Source organism: Sesamum indicum, linkage group LG10 (assembly GCF_000512975.1).
Source record: "Sesamum indicum cultivar Zhongzhi No. 13 linkage group LG10, S_indicum_v1.0, whole genome shotgun sequence".
NCBI lineage: Eukaryota > Viridiplantae > Streptophyta > Magnoliopsida > Lamiales > Pedaliaceae > Sesamum > Sesamum indicum.
In genome coordinates this window covers 1,025,491-1,049,377 of record NC_026154.1, presented here as the reverse complement: position 1 = coordinate 1,049,377, position 23,887 = coordinate 1,025,491, and the positions used below count along the sequence as shown (strand labels likewise).

At 36.6% G+C, this 23,887-nt stretch overlaps 4 protein-coding genes and 1 pseudogene across 6 annotated transcripts; 1 reads left to right on the top strand and 4 right to left on the bottom strand.

The window, feature by feature from the left end:
• LOC105171593 (peroxidase 24) lies at nucleotides 794-2,299 on the bottom strand. The gene is made up of 4 exons (XM_020697477.1): nucleotides 2,060-2,299; nucleotides 1,787-1,978; nucleotides 1,516-1,690; nucleotides 794-1,413 (listed from the first exon to the last, which is right to left on the bottom strand). Exons 1-4 carry the CDS (start codon nucleotides 2,273-2,275, stop codon nucleotides 1,007-1,009), a joined length of 990 nt encoding a protein of 329 aa, XP_020553136.1. The 5' UTR covers nucleotides 2,276-2,299; the 3' UTR covers nucleotides 794-1,006.
• Nucleotides 5,606-10,533, top strand: LOC105171447. Of its 2 annotated transcripts, none has more exons than XM_011092566.2 (8): nucleotides 5,606-6,170; nucleotides 6,942-7,343; nucleotides 7,609-7,726; nucleotides 8,103-8,397; nucleotides 8,883-8,955; nucleotides 9,151-9,241; nucleotides 9,319-9,398; nucleotides 10,004-10,533. In XM_011092566.2, exons 1-8 carry the CDS (start codon nucleotides 6,084-6,086, stop codon nucleotides 10,136-10,138), a joined length of 1,281 nt encoding a protein of 426 aa, XP_011090868.1. In that variant the 5' UTR covers nucleotides 5,606-6,083; the 3' UTR covers nucleotides 10,139-10,533. The 2 variants fall into 2 exon arrangements, with proteins under 2 accessions (XP_011090868.1, XP_011090869.1); XM_011092567.2 differs by lacking the exon at nucleotides 5,606-6,170 and adding an exon at nucleotides 6,713-6,781.
• LOC105171446 (pentatricopeptide repeat-containing protein At2g36980, mitochondrial) lies at nucleotides 10,005-12,912 on the bottom strand. The gene has a single exon (XM_011092564.2). It carries the CDS (start codon nucleotides 12,579-12,581, stop codon nucleotides 10,686-10,688), a length of 1,896 nt encoding a protein of 631 aa, XP_011090866.1. The 5' UTR covers nucleotides 12,582-12,912; the 3' UTR covers nucleotides 10,005-10,685.
• LOC105171445 lies at nucleotides 13,240-17,744 on the bottom strand (annotated as a pseudogene).
• LOC105171443 (superoxide dismutase [Cu-Zn]) lies at nucleotides 18,192-22,287 on the bottom strand. Of its 2 annotated transcripts, none has more exons than XM_011092562.2 (8): nucleotides 22,150-22,287; nucleotides 20,971-21,059; nucleotides 20,786-20,887; nucleotides 20,569-20,664; nucleotides 20,139-20,170; nucleotides 19,963-20,038; nucleotides 19,254-19,307; nucleotides 18,192-18,397 (listed from the first exon to the last, which is right to left on the bottom strand). In XM_011092562.2, exons 2-8 carry the CDS (start codon nucleotides 21,044-21,046, stop codon nucleotides 18,372-18,374), a joined length of 462 nt encoding a protein of 153 aa, XP_011090864.1. In that variant the 5' UTR covers nucleotides 21,047-21,059; nucleotides 22,150-22,287; the 3' UTR covers nucleotides 18,192-18,371. The 2 variants fall into 2 exon arrangements, with proteins under 2 accessions (XP_011090864.1, XP_011090865.1); XM_011092563.2 differs by having other exon boundaries at nucleotides 22,110-22,257.

The following is a 23,887-nucleotide window of genomic DNA, read 5'->3' as shown; positions in this document are numbered from 1 at the left end:
AACTGAATCTAAATTAAAATTTCACAATTTATTGGGCTTCAAACCAATACAATTAAAGTTTGAAAATCCTTGGTACAATTACCAAGAACTCAACACAAACATATATACTCTAAACTACATGCAATACCACACATCTGTTTGGTTCTAGAGACCTATCCAAGTGCATTCAAGGATCCATAGCTTAATCATCACATTCAATTACTTGAACAATTATCATATAGATCATATATAGATGCATCATGCATCAATTAACCACACGGCAGTTCCTCCCCAGCATCCCCGACCAGCACTTGAATCCCTCCCATTTTCACCATCGACTTCCCCAACTGCGTGAAAAACGCAGCCTGCTATTGGAACCATCTGACGATTCCAGCGGACGCCGGGTCCGTGAGCAGGGTATAGGCCCTGGTTCTTGTTGACAGCCGTGAAGTAGTGTGAGTCGAAGGAGAGGGTGCTGTTGGGGTCCATGCCGACAACAGTGGCGGGATCCGTGGGTTTGGGGTCCATGCCGACAACAGTGGCGGGATCCGTGGGGTTGGGGCACTGTGTTTTCATAAAATCGATGGGTCGGTGTCACCTTTGAAATTATTCACATCCAAATTATAATTGAATTAGCACCAATGTTATTATATCCTAATTACCTTAACATATTATAGGGAGAATTGTACTTTACGTCCCACGAGTTAATTTCTTTGTCTAAATAATTTGAAATTTTTAGTTTCAAACTTTTAGTTCCCTTTAATTTCTGACAAAAACAACTTTAATCATGACCGCAAGTCTACAATCATGCATGTGTTAAAACATTGTCTCAATTCATCCCAGCTGCAAGAAACCTCAAATGTTTCTTACAATGCAGTTGTACAATCTTGTTACTAAAACGTTGTACATATTCCTCAAAACTAAACAAAAACAAGACTAGAATCAAACAAATACTCATGATCACAATTCACAATTCACAAATGCACCAAATGATCAAGCTTACAACACAACAAATTAAACATACATCTCAGCCATTCACAACTCTACAATTCTTCCTTATCTCCCCCTTGCCATTCGTAAGCACTCCAACGGCTCCCATTTTCACCATCGATCGAGCAAAACGAGCAAAGAAGACGTGTGGATTCTCAAAATTACGCGCGATCAGAGCCGCTTGAGGGTCTGTTAGAAGGGCTGCATCAGACACAAAAAGGCCCTTCTTTTGGTTCAAAGCCACAAAGTAATGGCTGTCAAAGGAAAGTGAGCTTTGAGGGTCCATCTCTATAATAGTAGACGAATTAATTGGATTCGGACAAATAGCCCTCAACTTATTAGCGTATTCAACGTTTAGCGAAGGGTCTGAATCACCCTTTCCTGTGAAATTGTACAATCTTCGTGCAACCAACAAGCAACGAGACACTCCGATGGTGTGTGCTCCTGCATAGTATCGGACAAACTTGTCGTAAATAATTGAACTAAACAACAAAATATGCATAAAAATTTATACATAATCGTAACAAACTAATTATATATCGTCACCTGATAAAGCCACAAGATCTGATATATCTAAGCCATTATCAGCAAATATTTTCAACAATGTAGTGAAATCTGCAAATGCAGATGGCAGCTTAGCTGCAGCCTCAGAGGCTAACGATACTTTCCCGTCTTCCCTGCCCGTGAAAACTTGCCACATTGGTCTTCCAAACTGTCCAAACTGATCACATACACTACTCAGTTTCAGACACATAATCAATCAAGATTACTGCACAAAGAGTTGAAGGGATCATAAGTTCTGACTTTATAATGTTACCTGGTAAGAAACTGCATCTCTAGCAGCCAAAGCTACAATATCAGCACAGGAAACAACGCCAGGGCATTCTTCTTCGAGTTGTGTCTTAATATCATCGATAATGTCGTATCCTGAAAGAGATCGATTTGGAGGGGCCGATTTTTCAGCCGTATTATTCTGCGTCGAGTCTAATAGAACCGACGCATCACAGCCCTACAACAACCAAGTTTTCAGACAAAATAGAACCACAAAAAGCCTTTTTATCCTAACAAAACAGAGTAAGTGTTTTCTTACCCTAACAAAACAGTCATGATAATGCAGCCTCAGCAACTTAGCAGCCAAACTAGGATTAGCCTCAACTCTGTTCCATGTGATTTCTCTCACAATGGTTTCTGCTAAAGGGCATTTCTTGTGGTAGTACTTCATCTTTAGCTCACCTGCATTGCAAATTCCAATGGCTACAACACATAAAACTGAAAGGAACAACAACGTCTTAAAGCTTCCCTTCATCTTCTTGCACACTCAAAAGTTGGATCTTTCCCTCTTTGGTATGAAAATTATGTCTGCATTGAAGCAATTTATAGGCATATCAAACAGTTTCTATTTGTTTAGTCAAATGATTAGATGTAATAATTTGATGCATGAATTGGTTTTGATTAATAAGTATGATTAGTGAAAGTCAGACTCTTTGGAAAAAAAAAAAGATGCAGTTTAATCATGGGAGCTCATCGTTGATGAATCGATCGTGCATGTATCATAGCTTCAACTCTTGTCGAGATAAATTCAAATTTCAGGACCGTTTAATATACAGTTACGATGTTTTATTGTAAATTAACGTCGCGTCTAGTATTTCTTTTAACATTTATATAGAAATTTATACATACGAATTGGATAGCATACGAGATATTCTGTATGAATTTGTAATAAAAGATCCAAACTGCCTTGTAGATTACCGTAATCGGTGATTGATCTCTGATGGATTATAATCTAGGGGTAGAATTTTGATTGAGTTGTTGCTATTTTGCTTAAATATTCTTATCAACAAATCTCAACTTAAATAAAATAAAAGATATTGTTATTGAAGAAAAATCAGGAAAATGCAGTTTCTTGCACGTTCATTGCCATATTTGTATATTGCGTAATGCTGTCTCCTCAGAAATGAGAATTTTGAAACATGGGGGATGCATACTTCCTGCACAATCATTTCTTCAAGCCTCAGAATTTCACATTTAAAAAAAAGGGCAAAAGACAATTTTCGTCCCACAGCTATAGGCCATTTTCGTTTCAATCCCGTAAGTTTTTAGGGTTTCAATTTGGTCCCGTAAAACTGAAAAATTCGCAATTTCAGTCCAAATTTGGCACGAAAATTTTGTGGCTCGCCGGAAAAAGTCACATGCAATGCATGTGACTTTTAAAATTGGGGGCTCGATTATGATTGGCTGGAGAAGCTGATGTGGCGCATATGTGGCGCATACGTGGAAAATAAAAAAAAAAAACTGATGGGAAATCAAAGTTGTGAAATCCCCGCCATTCCCCGCCACCTTCTCTCTTCAATTCCGCCGCCATTACTTGGAATTTGTAGCCACCACATATACCATTCAATTACCCATAGTGAGGAGAATAAAACCCCTCAATCAATTTTGCGATCCGACCACGACAGCGACTGGGCTTTGAAATTGACCGCCGCGGATTATTCTCGTCGATTCGCCGGCGACAGGACGACCCACGATTGCAGATTGGTACCATTGGATTCGTCTCCTCACTGCGGTTCTAATGGGACCAGCCTCATCCATTTTCATCAACTAGGTGCAAAGATCCATCGTTTTGAAGATCTCAGTCGTCGTCCGCCGTGACTGCACCTTCCGCCGGCGTTTTCTCCTTCGTCTGAACGAACCACCGGCCCGAAAGACCATCGTTGAACGCCTCTCGTTCTAGCGAATCTTTTGAGACCAGTCCCATCAATTTTGATCACCTCTGTGCAAAGATCCGACAAAAGCCGTCCTCCGCCTTTGCCATTCTTTTGAGATGGGTCAATTTTTTTTTTTTAATTTCCACGTATGCGCCACATATGTGCCACATCAACTTCTCCAGCCAATCAGGATCGAATCCCCAATTTTAAAAGTCACATGCATCGCATGTGACTTTTTCCGGTGACCCACAAATTTTTCCGGCCAAATTTGGACTGAAATTGTGAATTTTTCAGTTTTACGAGACCAAATTGAAACCCTAGAAACTTACGGGACTAAAACGAAAATGGCCTATAGTTGTGGGACGAAAATTGCCTTTTGCCCTAAAAAAAATAACAAGAATACACACATATCTCGTATTTCTTTTCTTTTTTTTTTTGATAAATATAAATTTCATTAAATAAATGATAATATATCAGTACAATACAACATGAAAGATTAGGCAGTCGCTTCTACATGTATCTTTTTTATGAAAATATATATTTTTTATTCTCAAATTAGCCTTTGTGACTCGTCGCTTCTACATGCATATAATAATTTTTTTTTTATATTTTAAAATATATTATAAATAAAAGCAAAATATACAAATCAACACATGATATTAAAAAAGAAAACTAATTTATTAGTTAATATATAATCTGCACAGTAAAATGAGTTAGTTATCTTATTAGTTAAATGGCATATTTGACTTTATAAGAAATTGGTACGGGAACATCACTAGCCGTCGGTTTATGAGTATGGAGTCCCTTTCCTTTCAAGGAAGTATAGATAATAATTTGTGACACTGTGATATTAATTTTTTTATTATGTCGATAATAGTTTTAAGTTAGTTTTTCTTTGTTAAATATAATATATTGATTTTTATATTTTAATCTTATTTATGATATATTTGAAATAATAAAAAAAATATTATATATGCACATAAAAACAACGTGCCACATGAACAGTATATATATATAAATACAGTGAAACAAAACTGAATTCTTTTCTTTACTATGACAACCACGTCACGGTAATATCTAATGATTAAGTCACAATTTCTTTGCTTTATTTGACTAAAACAATGCATGTTTGGACTTAATTATTAGTGATGGAATGAAACTACTTAATAAATTTGCCCTTTATTATTATTCTATTTATGCTTATTTTATTGAATATGTTGAATTTATTGTATAGCAGTAGTATTTTAAAAATAGAAAAAATGCAAGCAAATGAGCAAATTACACCCTTATGAAAAAATAAATAGTGATTTACGTCCCCGTATTTTTTAAAATACAACGATTTACCCTACTTATGATTTTTAAAACGAAGCAATTTACCTTCATGTATAAGGAAGTAAATTGTTTCATTTTAAAAAGTACAGGAGGGTAAACTGGTATATTTTTTTCATAGAGGATAATATGATTATTTTCAATATCACAATGGGATAAATTGATATTTACCCTTTTAAAAATTGCTTATAAAAGGTTATAAGAAATTTATAAAATATCTCTTATAAAAGTAAAAACACTTTCATTCTCAACATAATGGGAATAACTAATACCATACTGAGAGAGTGAATGGTTGGTCGCTCGTCTATGGAAATGAGACCTTTCATGAAAATATATATTTTCAAACCGAAATCATACCGATTAGAAATGTAGGAATAAATTTGGAAATGCACGTTTGGTTCACACTCACCGTTGAAGTAAGGTCTCATTGTTTGGACTTAGTTTTAGACTGATTTGCAAAAATAATTAATATATTATGAAAATGGTAGTTGTATTTCTAAAATAGGAATTGAGTCTCAGAATTTCATGCAAACTTCTTCAACTTGGAACATAAATAACAAAGTAGTGAAAAAGAGAAATCATTCATCATATACAAAAAGGTGAAGATAGGAAGGGGGAAATCTGATAAAATTATCAACGTATTTGCTCCTTTATCTTCATTCATGTTTCCCCCAAACCAAAATTTGAGGTTTTGAATTTGTTTAATTTTCATCTCCCCTATTTTTGTATTTTTTTTCTTCATCAAATTTTTGGAATTGAATTTCAATAGCAAGAATCTACTGCTCCCATAGAAACAAACGCGGGACGAAATTTCTATGTAATTGCAGTGACAGACTCGCAAAAATCCCACAATGCAATAAACGACGGTGCGAAAAAGACACGCCGTGCGCCGTGGCGTGGGGCCGCCCACCTCACGAGTCGCGTCACCCTTTACCTTCCGTTCCTTTACCAAGAAATGAAATCCTCGTCTTTACACATCCTTGATTACACAGCTCATCCATTTTTCCCGACACATTTTCTTAAAAAATTGAATCTTTCCCGGCCTGTAGCCGTGGAGGATCTCTTGGATTTTGTTCAAGAATGGAGAGCCCTAAAGCAGATAAGCTGGATAATAATGCGGGCACAGAACATAAAGCAACGGAAGCACCTTCAACAGTAACATCACAGGTTAGCAATTTTGTTGCTTTTTGGTTAGTGGGCTGTTGATTTCGACTCTTTCTGTTTGTTTTCCATCACTTTTATTTGAAGATGTGTTCTTTATGGCTGGAATGTTGTGGGTAAAAGTGGAAGAAATCAATACTCTGTTAGGATGATATTCTGTTTTTTTCTTCTACTTTTTTCTTTGGGGGGTCTGAGTTTGAAGGTTTGAGTAGAGCAGATTTTGAGCTCCCTGAAACTAGAAAGAAAATGAGCAAGAGGAAGATATTAGCAATTATGTGTGGGTGCTGTTTAGGTTTTGCTTCGAAATTGGCCGATGGTTACTACAATTTTATTATCAGTGATGCATTGACTAATGATGATTCTGTATTAGACCGATACTCTAGTTGTTAATTATGGGTATTCAATAAAATATTCCCCATATTCAGCCCAAAAGATAGTGCAAGAAAACAGTGTTTCTTGCTGTTTATTCATAAGTGTGTTTGTCTCTGTATGAGTCTTCGGTGTATTTGACTGTTCCCAGTGGCTTTTTTTTTTTAACTTATTTGTTTATATCAACTTATATCATTTTGATGTTTCAAGCACCAAAGAGACCTTGCTCCAGATTGGAACAGTTCTCTGTGAGTCTTAACTAATTCATAGATGTTTTCTTTCTTTCTTCCCCCGATCTCAAGCAAGATAATTTTGTGAGTCTAAGTTTCACATCAGATACTTTCTGAGTGTGTCAGATTAGATTATGATCTGAAAGTTATACTTGACACCGTTATTTCTGATGCATAGGCTGATTCTGATGACATGGAAGCCAGGAATATGGTTGTAAATCCAGGGTCAAGTAAACGGAGTTCAGATCTAACCCTTCAAATACCTCCAAGACCTGCGGGTTTGTCAGGCAGCCGCAGTGGCAAGTATTCGCTCCATTCTCCAGGTGTCGTAAGTGGAAGTTCTCCTACAGGAGGTTTTCTTCGGGCGTTCAGCTTTAAGAAGAGGTCAACTGGATCAGATAGTATAAGAAGCTCTCTTCTCAGTTCAGATCCAAAGGTGACTCCTGAAAGCCCTGAGTTTTCAAATCGTGCAACAACCTTGAACTGGAAAAGATGTACTTCTCTTCCGGTGACACCTGCCTCGAACTTGTCTCCCCACATTATTGTCCCTGCATCAGCCAGTGAAGGGAAAAGGCCACATGTAACTTCTGAAACTTGAAACTTTCCTCCTGGTTATTTTCTGTTGTGTTATTGTCAGAATATCAAGCATCATACCTTGTTTCTTGGTCTTGCTTGAACTGAGATAGAGACTTTTCAGATTTGACTCTCATGCCTAAGCAAACTTTAACAACAATGGGAAAAGAAAATTAAGAAAGCATCACTTCTTAATACTTAATACCATGAACTGAGTACTGAATCTATCAAAGTAGAAAGTTTACTGATAAATCTTTTCCTACTCACTGCAGACGGGTGAATCTCAAGCTACTGTTTCAAGGTCGCTCTCTGTACCTGGGAGGAACGTCTTTATTGTAAGATCTCAATCTTTTGCCGCCCGTGAAAATCATGCTCCAGAAACTGATGGCGGTATGTTGCATTCCCATGCTTCTCTGTTAAATTCCTGTTTGGCCTCATTTGATGACTCATTATTCCTTTGTCGAGCCATTATGTGCATAATGACTAATTCAAGCCTATTGTGTCACTACCTTGTCTGATTGATATGGGCGCTGTAGTTTCTATTCTAAAATTATTACTAATCAGTCATACCTCATTTTGTACATATACTTAAAATGCATAAGATTGGGACACTTGATTGAGCATATAACAACATATAGATTTTCATTTGGCTCGTGAACCTGCATTTTTACTAGAAATCTATAATATTGAAATTAATATCCCAAATAGATGTTGTTCATCTAAGTAATTTCTCATTATGCACAAATTTTTGGTTGTGCCAAGTTAGATCAAATAACTCCTGGTCCTGTCCATGAGGATCAAGAGATTCCTGAAGAGGAAGCTGTGTGCAGGATCTGTCTTGATACATGTGAAGAAAGAAATACATTCAAGATGGAATGCCTTTGTAAAGGAGCCCTCAAACTGGTGCATGAAGATTGTGCAATTAAATGGTTTAGCTTGAAAGGCAACAGAGAATGTGAAGTCTGTGGTAAAGAAGTTTCAAATTTACCTGTTACATTGCTTCGAGTGGCAAATGCTGCTTCGAGAGAGAACCGAGAAACAAACCAACAGAATACAATGAGGTGATTTTCTATATTAAAATACCGGAATTTCATATTTGGCTTCACTTGCTAATGTAAGTTAAACTTCATGGAATTTTAATTTTGCGTTCCTCAAACACTCTTTGTGAAACATTTTGATGTCTAAACGAACTAAAATATCACCATTCATCCAAAGAAGGAAGAAGAAGAGGAGAGGAAAATTGTTCTTGGACAAGCTTTGTTACCTTCCCACTCAAAATATGTTAGCCACTGTATGGTTGATTCAGGTTATCATTATTTCAGATCATCAATATCATTTCTTGGTTATCTGCTATAAAACTTGCAGCACATTCCCTCTGTCGTAGAGAGACAAGTAAATGAAGAAGGAAAAAAAGATGAAATCCCGAATTATGTGTTGAATACTCCTAATTTTTCGATTCTCGCATCATTATTTAATGTATCTATTTTGGATCTCCTCCTTTGCAATTACAAATGAGCTTACAATAAATTTTGGCATATTTTTTCAGTGCCTGGCAAGATTTTGTGGTGCTCGTCTTGATTAGCACAATATGCTATTTCTTCTTCCTTGAACAGCTACTGGTAAGATATTAGACAATAGGATGCTAGTGATTGTTCACTATTTCAATTACTTTGGCATAGTTACTATGCAGTGACATGTAAAGGGATCTTAAAGGTATTTACTGATATAACATGGAAAAGAAATGAACCAGTCAACACATGTATTGCATTTCTCGTTTTTCTTTTTCTTAATCTGTAATTTCTTTTCATTTACAGATCCAAGAGATGAAAAATCAAGCACTTATACTTGCTGCACCATTCTCTTTCACATTGGCCCTTACGGCATCAATTTTTGCGGTTGTCCTAGGTATGGGAAGCTCAAGAAAGTATGAGTGATCTACACTGGAATACTATTGATCTTAAAAATAATCTGTTGTGATGCAGCAATTAAAGAGTATATATGGACCTTTGCAGCTCTGGAGTTCGCTCTCGTGGCATTGACTCTCCATTTTTTCTATACTCTGGTGAGAGGCATTACTGCCTGATTTTGTCTTACTTGCAATTGTATGCTAATTGCTATCATTCAAGCAATTTTTCTCTTAATGTAACGAAATGCTTTCTTATCTCTTCCTAAACCACTAGTCTCCCTAGTTCTCCAATGTCTTTATTAGGACTCTTTCGGAAAAGGGAATAATTATACCAACATCTCCTGCTACCTGGATGTATTAACAAAAGATCCCTCAATTTCAAAAAACTACGTGCAACCCATGCATTGTTACATTACAAATCCCCTCAAAAGACCAGGAGGACTGTGTAGTCTAAAACATTTCAGGTGTCTCACTGCAATTTCAAAATCATGCGTTTTTATAATATGCTACACTTCAAAGGATGTCATTGTAATTGTCTGATAGAAAAGGTGGTGCATTAACTCCATAGTCATTGAACCTGGTGACATATAGTAAACTTGAGGACAATGCGAGCAAGGCAGGTGCAGGAGATGAAAACCGTCTAAAAACTCCGTAGTGTACACAAATTGACTTGTCTGTTTCCTGATCTACAAGTTTCACAAGTCTCTGTAGTTTTGGCGATCCTCTTGGCAATCTAACCACGTATTCTTTTTGGTCTGCAGCTTCACTTGCCTCCAATCTATGCAATCTTGATCTCATCGTTCTTGGGACTTGGAATTGCTGTACTCCTTAACTCTTTGTATATGAAAGTATTTTCCTGGCGTGTACATGTTCCTCAATCGTCTAACCCTGCATGATTGCGATTGCTGAGACAAGAAATCGGCTGAATATATTGGTTCTTGGTAGTGTAAACACACTTGGCTCGTCCGCAAAGAGTACAGGAACTTGGCACATATTAGATGCCCCTACCCTGCTGCAAAGTTTGTCTATTCAGCGGCTACTCCAGACAGTTCAAGTGCATTCAAAGGGACGGCATATTTGTTTCTGAAGCCCCCAGCTAGTTGACATTAGTAAATACCACCCACCCTATTGGCATCCATGCTGCATCTAGGGGCTTTTAAGGTAGTAGAAATTTGTATAAATTAGTGTGGCAAATAGACATTTTTCTTGTTCCATTTTGGAGTTGTATCCCTTCTGTCCCCCGTTAATGTTTTCTTAAAGTGAGTATAATATACTTCAGTTTGCTTAATAAGCATCGTGAGCTTCTGAAAAACCATAGTACACATACCAAGCTGACCTGATCAAGAACTGAATCTCGTCTTTTTGTTTTTATTCCAAATGTGCTGATTTTCACCATCACAAGCCAAGACTGTTTATGGATGATACACTCAGGTAGAACATGTCTCATGCTAAAGAATTCCAAGTTGTGCCATCTGAGCAAAGAACAGACATTGGATATCTTATTTCAGATTCAAGAATATATACCATCATATGCACCTCTTCCATATCAGGAAAGGAATAGCTTCCTGCCACAAAAGCTGTAACCTGATTTCTTACTTCAATCCAACTGCAACCAGGTGTTTTCTTAACGCCTTGAACCGCCATTGCCTTCCGCAAAATCTCTGCTTGTTTCCACTCGCCACTAGCACAATACAAGTTTGACAACAACACATAGCACATCTCATCACGAGGCTTCAAAATCTTCAGCTGTTCCGCCAACTCTGCTCCCATTGTTAAATCGCCTTGAGAAGAATAAGATCCAAGGAGAGCTTCCAAGGAGCTGACCTTCACATTGTTTGCTTCTATATATTTATTCATTAATTCTTCTGCTTTTTCCAGTTTTCCACCTCGACCTAGCATATCTACCACGCAAGCTATGTGATCAATTTCAGGAGATAGGCCATAGTGTGAAGTCATTGATTCAAAAAAGCAGAGGCCTTCGTCAATCAGCCCCAAGTGGCTACATGTCATCAATAAACCTATGAATGTTACCTTGTCTGGCTTCACCCCGGAGGCTACCATTTCTTCAAGAACAAGTAGAGCTTGGACAGAGCGGCCATGCAATCCAAATGCAAACAACATTGTGTTCCACGAAACCAAGTCCTTGTAAAGAACATCATTAAAAGCTCTATGCGAACTGCAAATATCCCCGCATTTAGCATACATGTTCACCAGGCCGTTGCCAACATAAGCATAAGCATGAAAACCAGACCGAACCACACAGCTATGGACCATTCTTCCATGGTTGAGTGTCGCCAAGTTAGAGCAAGCATGTAAAACGGCTCCAAACGCAACATCATCCGGTTGAATACCACTTCCCATCAGGTCAATAAAACACCTTATAGCATGTTCTCCATGCCCATTTCTCCTGCATCCAGTTATCATTGATGTCCATGATATAAGATTTCTCCCGGGCGCACACCCAAACACAAGATATGCCTCCTCAAGATTACCTAGCTTCATATAAGCATCAATAATAAGATTCCTAGAGACCTCATTAAACATTCCAACAGCCTCAACTGCCCTTAGAACCTCATCTTCCTCACCAAATTTTACGTAGAAACTAAGAACTGAATTATTAACCTCCAGTGCAGAATTCCAGCCACTTTGGATGATAAAACCATGCAGCATACAACCATAACATGGTGCGGTCATTTCAGAACAAGCATTCATAACTGCGCTTAAAGTCCACTTGTCAGGGCAGCAAGAATCCTCCAACATCTTCTTAAAGAAATCTAAACAAATTTCGGCTTCGCCCCACTTTGCGTAACCAGCAATAACAGTATTCCAAGCTATAACCACTCTTCTCGGCATATCATAAAAAATGCTACGTGAAACATCAAGAAGACCAACATTTACATAAGCAAACAATAGCGAACACCAAGAAACTTCATTCCTAAACGCCATCTCCTCAAACACTTTATGCGCTTCTTGAGCACTTAAGCATTTGCCATACATATCAGTGAACGCATTATTCACAGGCAAGAATGAATTGCACCCTGAAACAATAGCAAGAGCATGAAGCCTTCGCCCATATTTTATATCTTTTACTCCCCCACAGGCACTTAACACAGCGGTGAGAGTGAAGTGATCGTGCTCTACATTGCTAACTCTCATGCTGCTAAACAATGAGAGTGCTTCTTGGTAGAAGGTCAGATACGAATATGCGCTTATCATTGCATTCCACGCGATTGTATCTCTATGAGGCATTTCATCGAACAACTTGCGAGCCAACAATATGCTTCCTGATTTTGCAAGCTCGGCAATTGTGGAAGTGATTTGAACCAAGTATGAACGCATGGGAACGGAATGGTGGAGCTGAATTTCATGAAAGCCACCAATATGTCAAACAGAAATCAATGAGCTTGAAAACTCGGGTACTTCCAGTTATTACACATTTGTTTGGAGGCTTAGGCTTTGGATTTCAGCAAACCACATAGCACATTTGAAGTCTACGCGATCCGCTTATAACACAAAGTGAATAAGTGCATGCCAGAAACTTACCCTTAAAACACAAAATTTATTTGTTTTGGTAGCTCAAGTTTGGGAACGGCAGCAATTTGAACTGTTTCCGCAATGCAATTTAGGCCCAGTGTAGGGCTTTATTGCTGCTAAATTAGGACATAATTTTAAGGGTCAAAATCTAGAGTTAATTCAGATCAAATAAACATTCGTTTCAAAAGGATGATTAATCACCACTCAGCTTGACAAATCATCTTCATGCTCCCATTACAATAACTTACATTCTAATTGTAACTTCCTGATTAAACCCAATTCAAACAAAGTCCCATCTTACAATTAGTAAGAAAAAAACAAGGCATACTTACTAAAGTAGATTGATCGCTTTGTATGAATCAATGTAAATATCTATGAACTTGTAAGAAAGATAACCAAACGACAAAGAAACTTAGCATTTTGTCCTACATTCGTTCTCAGCAAATTTTGTGAGGTGTCAGAATGGCTTGCAAGGTTGTAACATTGCAGTATTCTTGTTTTCAGTCTCTGTTAAAGCATAAATAGCTTCAAATAATCATAACAAAGATATCTTGCAATTCAATATCAAGGCACGTCCGCAGGCATTTGGAAAACCTTCAAGAGGTTATATTAGAAAAGTAGTGAAGACAACTGGGCCGAGCATGAGAGAACTCCAGAAATTTCTTAAAGTTCGTCTTCAATGTGGTATAAAAATGAACAGTGGCTCATTCCTTAGTCTTCTTCCCTTTTGCCTCTTTCCCAATGTTGTTCATGAAAGCAATGAAGGATTTCCCACCCATGAAACCTCTTAGAACCTCTGGTATTTCTACACCATCCTCCTTCTGGTTGTTCTCGAGGATGCAGCACATTGTCCTCTCAGTTGCTGTAAGGGTAGAGTTCAACATGTGCACATATTCCTTGGCCTTATCATTACTCTGCAACCATATTAAGGAGTTTATCATTATGTGAAGAAAACATTCAATCTGATAAACTTTCAATTTGAAATCATAAAGGCATGTATCCAATGTGGATCGCACACCACTTTTGACAGGTCTGGTGAGTATATAACATTTTTTTAGCTCTGACCCTCCTACGTCAGTCCTACATCAATATTAATGCGTAGCCATAGCAAAGATACAACAAGAAGTTGAATAAAAGAAAGCTAAGCCAACTCCACCTTTTTCTGCCCATATCGAATTTCCAATCATCTTGACTGATAGTCAGTGCAGTTTGAGCAGGAAACAAGTTCTCTATATGTCTTTGATGCTGGAAACCACCCTTCCACATCATACTTCTTTGCAGCAGCATCATTCAGTGCACCAGAGACAATAGCTACAACTTGATATGGAATATTCAGCTGCTCAACGAAGAAATAATTTCACTAACTTCAATCAGAGTGCAAGCTAAATTTAAGGGGGAACATTAGAAAAATAATCTATCATAACTGAATCAGCACCACAATTTAGTCTTCAAGGAAAAGGGCAATGACATGCTTTTACGCAGAGGTGCCGTATTATGACATGTAACAGTTATTATTCAAAGATTCAAATTTACGAAAATGGCGCGGAAGTTACCAGCTTGTAGAAATCCTCAGAGTTTCTCAGCATCTCTTCATGCATCTCCCAGGAGTCATTTCCATTTGGACTAGTTATACAGAACTGTTCAACCTTTTCAAACTGGTGTACACGGAAAATCCCCAGAGTATCTCGACCATGTGAGCCAGCTTCTTTACGGAAGCACGATGGATATCCAGCATGTCTGACGGCATTCTTAATGTCAGATCAAATTCCAAAACCAAAAAGAAAACAAAAGAAAAAGAAAACCCAGGGGGAAAAAGATGAAAGAACACTCTTTTGTGGCTTACACACAACAGTTTAAAGCTAGCAATAAAACTACATTCCGAGCCAAGCACATTGAGGCTTACTTTACAAAGAACCCCATACCTCAGAGGCAGTTGTGAAGGATGAATTCAATCATCTATATGATATGCACAAAGTGGTTGTTCAGCTGTTGCAATCAGATATTTGTCATCTCCCTCTCCAGTAACCTGTTAAAGCACCACCGAGAAGTCAAGCAGATTAGCATCTGCCACAAAGTTGAAATGTTTTAGCTCGAAAAAAGACACAAGTAACACCAATTGTGCATACATTCATTACTTTTATTCCACCAAGAATTCGCATATCTGCAGGGCTACCATCATATTGCATTAGGACTGGACTAAGAAATCATCTTTTCAATGTTCCAGACTACCCTCTACCTGCATGCTTGACGTTGGATTACCCCCTCTTGGTATTAACATCATTTGCCTAACTATAAGAATCTCAGAGTGGCTTAATAGTTTCACGGAACCATTAGAATATCATGTAGTATTATGATCCCCAACAGATTATCAATTCATCTGATCTTACATTAATAAAAACTGAACCAGAAAGTTTTCTGAACAAAAGTGGTACTCTAACAAGAAAGGATGACATGATTAATGAATCTGTAGCACGTGGTGAACCAAGCACCAGTATTCCTCTTCGATGATAAATTTCTACATATTTGACATGATTACTAAAATTTATATTACAGGAGGTAAGGTTTACTCCCACTCCCATAATTTTGTTATAACTAGACATTTCATGCACATCTTATTTAAAATGTACACTCTGATCACACTCCTGATCTTTGCTTTTTATGTTGCTCATAGATCAGTTAGCAGTTCAATTCTTGAGACGGATAAATGTATAGAGATGCAACTGGAATCAGTTAACAAACACAACTATACCTCAATTGAAGCAGGAAAATAAGCCAGTCAGGTTTACTTCTTCAGTTTAACGGAAGATAAACCTCTGGCAGTTTCTCTATCCAAAGTGCAAGGCAGCACGCTACAAACTTTATAGGGTCAAGAGGACACCAGACTTCCTGCTATATCAAGATGAGATAGGATATTTCCTCTTTCTATCTATTTTTTCAGTAAGACACTTGTATTTACTTCATCTAGGTGCAATCCTACAGTGTCTTTCTAACTATGCTTCATTTAGAAATAGTAGTTCCAAGCTATTAAACAAGTGAATAACTTACCTTGTAAAGTTCTTCGTCAAATTGAGCCAATTGAGCACATTTTGCCATAATATCTTTCCTCATGAAGAAAGGAGTTAGCAACGCGGTAAAGCCCCGCTTCTCCAAAAACTCAAGACCAAAGTTGATTAAAGCTTGATTCAGTCGTACTCCGTCCCCTTTCAAATAGAAACCTCTGCCTCCAGCAACATTTGCACCTACAACATTCAAAAACACTTTGTATAAAGCAAACTAGACAACAAAAAAGCACAGAAAATGAAAGATTTTTAGAAAACCAAACAGCATGGGCATATGGCTGAAGTAGGATACTGGAAGAATATAAGATGAAAATAGTACTCTCAGTGTAATCCAACCAATCATATGGCTGCTTACAGTATGACTTCAGAAAATCAAAAAAAAAATTGATCACCTTTCTTCAAATCTGCAATTCCAAGAAGCTCGACAAGCTCCACATGATTCTTCAGTTTTGGCTCAGTCCGCTTCTCTCCCCATGACCGAATGATAGCATTGTTTGCCTATAAAACATCACATTACTCATCGCAAAAATATGCATCAACAGAGCATGCAAATTATATAGAACGCAAAGCACCTCAGACACACCTCATCATTGCTGACAGGGACTGAATCATGAACAAGGTTTCCAATGACACCCAATCTAGATTGCACTGCTGCTAGAGCCTCCTGCACCTCTGTCTCCTTCTTTATAGTCAGTTCTCTATTTTCCTCTGTAGTTGCAATCATACCACTTGCATCTTGTCCCGACTTCCAAAACAATAAGAGATTTAGAGGACACCAACATATAAACAAGAGGAAACACGCAAAACTCGGTTGCCTTAAAATTTACATTCAAATCTTTCATGCAAGTTAAGTTACACGTTCGGTGAAAGCAATACATGGCTCTTTCAAGATATAATATGGTCTGAAACTGTCAAGCAGGTATAAATTCAGATCTTAACAGCTGAGTTTTCTGCTTTTGTTTTTCATACTGGATATGCACCAGGTCCATTATACTGCCGCAAGATGTCCAGTCCTCTAATTTGGACAAAAAAGAAGAAGAAGAAAGGATCCCCAGACTACTTTGCTTTAATACCAAATATAATAAACAAAAAGAATTGATTACGAAAACCAAATATTTTATACTATGAGCACTCACAATTCTGAGGCGGGCAATCTCTTTGCTAATCCTGTTTCTATCCGTCCTCAAGCCATCCAACTCGAATTGACCTACACATGGAATTTTCGTATAACATTATGATGAAAAACACAAATCAGACACAACACGAAAATAGAAAATGTAGTGAGTCAGTAATTACGTTGGCGCCAAACTTTGTCGAGTTCAATGACCTCATCAACAAGATCAACTTTCGCAAAACGACGGCGCTGCGACTCTCGGATTTTCTCAGGGTTGCCGGCCTTCTCTTCACGGAAGAGATTAATATCCAACATACTTACCCTTCTCTCTTCCTATCTCCTTCCTCTGCAGTTCCAGAGATGAAAACAAAACAGAAGGTAAGAGACGAAGAAGAGAATGTCAGAAGTCCTAAGCTACATAAGTCGGCAGCCAACCCCGGTGGGAGCGCCGCCTTAAGACGCCCTAAGTTTAGGTAAATTTCGTTTTAACATACTCAAAATCCGGAGCGTCTGAAATTGGTTCTAGTATGATGATAGTGATCCGGAAGTGGTGATGGAAGAGCAATATGTAAGGAAAAATAATTTGCCGGGAAAGAAAGACAAAAAATCAAAGGGAAAAGAGGAAGGTTTCCGGTGGTGTGGAAGTGGCCTGTCGGAACTGACCAAAAGAGCTGTTGGGCTGGAACTGGAACATATATATATATATTGGGGTTGAACCCAATGTCTTGTTATAAAATTGCATGTGCTTTTCTTTCCAAATTCATTTTCAATTGGAGATATATGTTTTGATTTAAGTTTATGATATGGGAAATGATAATTTATTTAAATTTTTAGGTATTCCATAAATATATATAATGTATAATATTATTTTTATTATTTAAAGGTCGACGTCACATTATAATATGTCTTTTTTTACTAGACAATAATAAGGGCTAGAAGAGTTGTTCTATTGGTTCCTCACTAATTAACTCTGCAATACTTGTGACTCTTGAGGCTGTATTTTAATTAATATATAAATAAAAATTATACCACGTATTTAATTTACTAAAATACTTATATATATGACGTACACGTTTGATATGAAATAAAAAAAATTGAAATCGGCTCCAACTAGATATTCTGCCATTTACAACAATGGTGTCCCTGTGTGATCCAAGTAAATTCAGTTTTAAAAAAGAATTTGTCATTTCTTCTCTCATTGATTCATAGCAATTTCACATATACTTGAAGTGGTCATTCACAAAACAGAAAGATAAAATCAAACTTTCATTACCCAAAGGATTTAAACAAGTATACGATTACAGATGAAACTTTCCATTCTAACAACCCTTTATTACGATCCCTATAGGTAGCAACGGTTTCAGAGAAAGTATCTGGGGAAATGATTTAAGCCAAGCCACACTAAGCGTGAAGCACCAGGTTCTACGCAGCTTGAAGGCCGATGATACCTGCACAACATTGAACAAATATGAGCAACCAAGGAGAGGATGCACCCATCTTATACTTTTTTAACATTCACTTTTTGTCGTATACAAGACTGCAGCAAATGGCTTGTAATTTAAGGAAGAAAACCCACTATGTTTGTTTTCATTTCCAACTTATTTCTGAGACAAGTCAAAACATACCCAATGTTTGCCATCATTTAAAAACACCTTATTTAGGTGTTTTTAACTGTTTTAGCATAAAAACATACATATATATACACACATATATACATAAATATATATAAAAAATGCATGATTTGACAATGAATAGTAATTTTTGTCTCCCAAAATATAACATTAAACATATAATATTTATTTTAAATTATCTCCAAAGACATGATTTGACAATGAATAGTAATTTCTGTCTCCCAAAACACAATATTAAATATATAATACTTATTTTAAATTATCTCCAAAACCAAATCCAAACATACATACTATCTCTAAGACACACTTATTTATCTTTGTTTTTCTCTCTCTATTTCCACAAAACACAACAAAACACTCAGAAAACGAATCCAAACATTATGCATATATCTTGCTGGTGATTTCTGTCCATAATTTAGACACCAAGGATGATTAAGATTAAAGACTCTAACAAACAACTAATGGTTTAGGTTTATCCTCAGGCACTCTACATGAAAACTATGAATTGTTGGTATTCACTTGGCACCTTTCACCTGATGACAATGCCACAAAACACCAGTTTACCCAAGATTGCAGGAAGCCTTACAGAGTGTAATTTTGACATTGCAAATAAAAATTTCAAGCATCAATATAGTTCAATGGAGTTAGAAACAAATAAATATAAATTCCTCACCGCAAGCAACTCTTCCACCAGCATTTCCAGTGGATTTGCTCAGTTCATGTCCACCTGAAACAACAGAAGAACTCCTCAGTAGATAGGCATATGATGTGAAATTAATAACACAGTTAATTTCCAAAGCATGGCCACTACAACAAGGATATTTTTTAGGGACGCAGAAGTGTAAAACAATTCTTGGTGTTCTTTTGTGCTCCCACATGGCCCAACAAGTCAGTGAAAATCCAAATCAAACCAGAGGATGTCAATGAAGCTCCATGATATAATCTCCTACAGTCTCATGCCAATTCAATGACTTCCAAGAGTACTTTGAAGGGAGTGTAATAGTCTGGCATTGGGAACGCCTAGTTACTGATGACCATAGTAGATTTTGCACTAAAGGTAGTTTAGTTTCTCTTCTGCCAATAATTTGTTGGTCAACCCAGCGGCCATCACCTGTGTCTAGATGGCCCCTCTTCCCATACACCCACTTAGGCAATTATGCTACATTTAACTGAATACAATTCGTGTTCTTGCAGGAAGTGCATAATTACCGATTACTATGATTATTGGAACTAAAGCTAGTTTCATTTTTCTTCTTCTTTCAGTCCTATCCATGACTGCTGAGAGGGTGAAGGTGGATATCTTTCTAGTATTTTTTTTCCCCAGAACATGCCAAATTAACTATTGGAAAATTCAGTAAGCTCAGACAAGAGAAGATACCCACCCTTTCCGAGATCATCAGGATCGCCATGAACGACCACAGCTCTTCCAATTATGGAATGTGGTCCTGCAAGTGGTATCTGCAAAAGGAGGGGAAAAAAGAAACAAAAAATTGGTAGTGAGATAGATAAGCTAAACCACTTAAAATATTAACAGTAGATGGATGCAAAGAAATTAAACCTGCTTGTCAACAATTTCGAAGTGGGCTGATCCTGAAACATTTACAACACAGGAATGAGAGAGTTATTTAAGTCAGAGTGATTCTGATAACCACCCGTCAGGAAATTATAATATGTATTCTTATGTAGCACTTTTACATAATTAAAATGAATTCTCAGCATTGACCAAAGCATAATGATATAATACAAAAAGATCTCAAACGGGAAAAATAGAAGCTGATAACCAATTTTCCTTTTGGCAGGAACATCACCTAATAATTAGAATTACTTAAACTACTAATATGATATACAACTAAGAATGACTATACATATTAATAATGAAATCTCTTTACCTATATGAATAGCACAATAACTAGAATAAAATTTATTCTAAAATTGATGCTGAATTAATAGGTTGGAGAAATGTTTTCCATAAAATCAAAGGTGATTACCATCTTCCCCAACTTTGATGTTACCAAGGTCACCAGCATGGCGAACCTCATCCTCAGGAGCACCATGCTCTTTGCCAGCAGGATTGAAGTGAGGTCCTACAAGTACCACAAATATAACAATTTTAAGTTTAATAGAAAGCCTGAAACTATGCAGCAAACAAGTTAATCATAGATACAATAGAACCAGAAAAAGGAAAAAAGACTGCAAGAGAATTACCAGTTGACATACAACCATTGGTGGTGTCACCAAGGGCATGCACATGAAAGCCATGGAGTCCAGGCTTAAGGCCACTAACGTCTCCAACAACAGTTGTGGGACCTGAAAATGAAAACAATAAAAAATGTAAGTGTCAAGCTGAACTTGAAGACTAAAATATCAAATTTTGATCAAAATGACAATACCATCTCCTTCCTGAGTGAAGAAGATTTTGCCGCTAACACCCTCACTGCTGCTGAGTACTGCGACGGCCTTCACCATGGTTATGTGTGATCTACAGAATTTTGTAACGAGATCAACTTTTCTAGTTGATACAAATAAAACACTAGCAACAAAAGCAAGTGCTAGATACTAAATTATTTACAGAAAGCATATTATGTCTCAAAAGGATAGCGCACAGCATATAAAGACGAAATTGAATTGGTTATCAAACATCACAAGCAATAGTGGTGAGAACAAACTAAGAAGCCTCACAAAGGCTTGAATCATGTTAAGGAAGATGAGAAGCCATAACTACTCACATTTTCTAGAATGTTTACCAGTAACCAGCCATAACTCCTCTACTTATAAGGAGTATCATTTTCAGTAGTTTTCACGAAACACAAAACTGGAACATCCTTTTGGTTAATGCCAATTTCAATCACACTAAGAGTCAAACACAACCCAAATGCAATACTTAATCCAGCAGAAGAAGTCCTTGCACTATTATATCAAAGATCCATGCTATGCAAATGATGAAAGATATATTCAAACTACTGAAAACAATGCCAATCTTTAAAACCATCTGCTTTAAAAGAAGAAAAAGGGTTCTGATAGAATGAAACAACGTAGCCTCATTTTAAAGTAAATAGTTCTGACAAATGAACTAGAAAACCAACAGCTATCTCTAAGCTCAAAAGCTTACACACTTTGCAAAGCAAGTAAAAAGGATATCAAATCAAATCCACCCAAAACTCAATCACTGAAAATCCACTTACAGCTAAACTAATCACAAACAGTTCTAAATGAACTAGGCACACCAACTAATCATCCAAAAAAAAAACCAATTCCAAAGGCAAGAAACTACCAAAAATAGTAGAGAAAAAAGTACAGTATCGCTCCAATTCAAGAGAGAAACAGACATGAAAGCAACTCTGCCTACAGTAAATGTTAAACAAAGCAAAACACAAACAATTAATCAGATCATGTACAACAGACCAACAAATAGATTGAAGATGAAGCTAAAAGTCAAACAGCCAAATCTTCACACCATCTCTTTTCAGATAACCTCACACGATGAATCAAAACAACTAGAATCGCATCAAAAGATAAAACCAAAACATACAGATTACTGTTTTTTTCCCCTTTCTCTTCAATAGTTTTACCTCAGAGCACCCCTGGTTCGAGTTTATAGAGTTGAGGTAGAGAGCGAGTGTGAAGCGAAGGCTCTAGTGAGAATTCGCAATATATGAAGAGAAGGGTAGGTGGAGATCATCATAAGTTTATGTTATTTTCAATATGGTCCCTTGAAAAATAAAAAATTACTGACCAATATGCGGCCATTCATAATAGCGCTTGTTCTATTCCAACTACCTCCCGTAACACATACCTACGCGCTTTCGCTGAGTTTGGAGTTTAGAGTAGGTAAGCAAATTACAAATACATGTTTTAGTAGTTGAATCACTAATTATTTATTTAAATAACAAAATTTCAATTATATTTATAACGTAGAAGTCACCATTTTTTAGTACATTCTGAACAACTGTGACAAATTCATAATACTTGATATAATCTCAGTGAGCTATTACGCACTCTTTCAAGGGTGGTTGCACCCCTATCTCTTTTATCACTGAGCAATCATTTAGGGGCCTTAGCTGGTGATCCGGGTTGTTTCCCTCTCGACGATGAATCTTATCCCCCATCGTCTCACTGGCCGATCTTGACCCCTGTTATTTTGAGGTCAAGTTACAATATTTAAATTCACCAATATTTTAATAAATTTTGCTTGAAATAACATAATCAATTTAATCCAACCACCCTTTTATTCAAAAATAATAATAATAATAATAATAGATAACAAAGTGATGTTATAAAGTTAAATAACATTTTATCAAAAAAAATAATTTATGTAATATTATTTTGTGTTAAAAATGGGAAAATAGAGAGCGTGGAAACTATGTGCGAGTGGGGAAGGAGAATCTGACTCAAAACTTACTGCAGATGTAATTGGATGGCCGGCGTTACCCTTTGCTGAACTACTACCAGTCAGCAGTACAATAGTGGACCGCGTGGATCGCGTGGCATTACTGGGCCGGGCTTGGGCTGGCCTCATTCTCACCCACTATATGTGGGCTTCCTACGCCATCCTTAATATCTAATGTAATTATACGTAAATTTTTTATAATTTAAAAATTATATTTAATATTTTTATTATTTATATCAATTTAATAAATTAATATTAACAAAAAAGTTAAATGAGAATTCATATTTACCCTCAATTGATTTATTATTAATTTATTACGAGTCAATCAAATCTTGTTCAATTAAACTATCATTTTACAGCTTCACACTGGCTTATAAGGATAGTTTAGACATGAAAGATTTATTTGACCTTTAATAAGTTAGTAATGAGTCAATTGAGGGTAAATATGAATTTTCATTTAATTTTTTTTGTTAATATTAGCAAATTTCACGAATTTTGACTAATAAAAAATTCTACTTATTTGAAGAAAGCAAACGTCAAGAGTACTAAATATAATATTTCAAACTGTATAAAATTTACATGTAATTACTCCAAACCTCATGGGAGAGTAGTATAATTATCTCTTATTTTAATTTGAGCCTGTTAATCTTCCTTTGAGGATTTGGTCTGGTCGAATCAATAATATAACAAACATAATACATTTATCATATAATTGATCACTCTTTTTAAGTCATACATCAATTACATGATAAGGATTGATTTAGATCTGATAACACCCCATGTGCGCTAGAAAATTTCATAAACTTGCAGCTATTTGATATTAGTCTTTTAAAAGTAGGAATGTCCACTTCAAAGTTTAAGTGCTACATAATTATATTCTACTTGAAGGATATATTTTTAAATTTTCAAACAATAAGTGA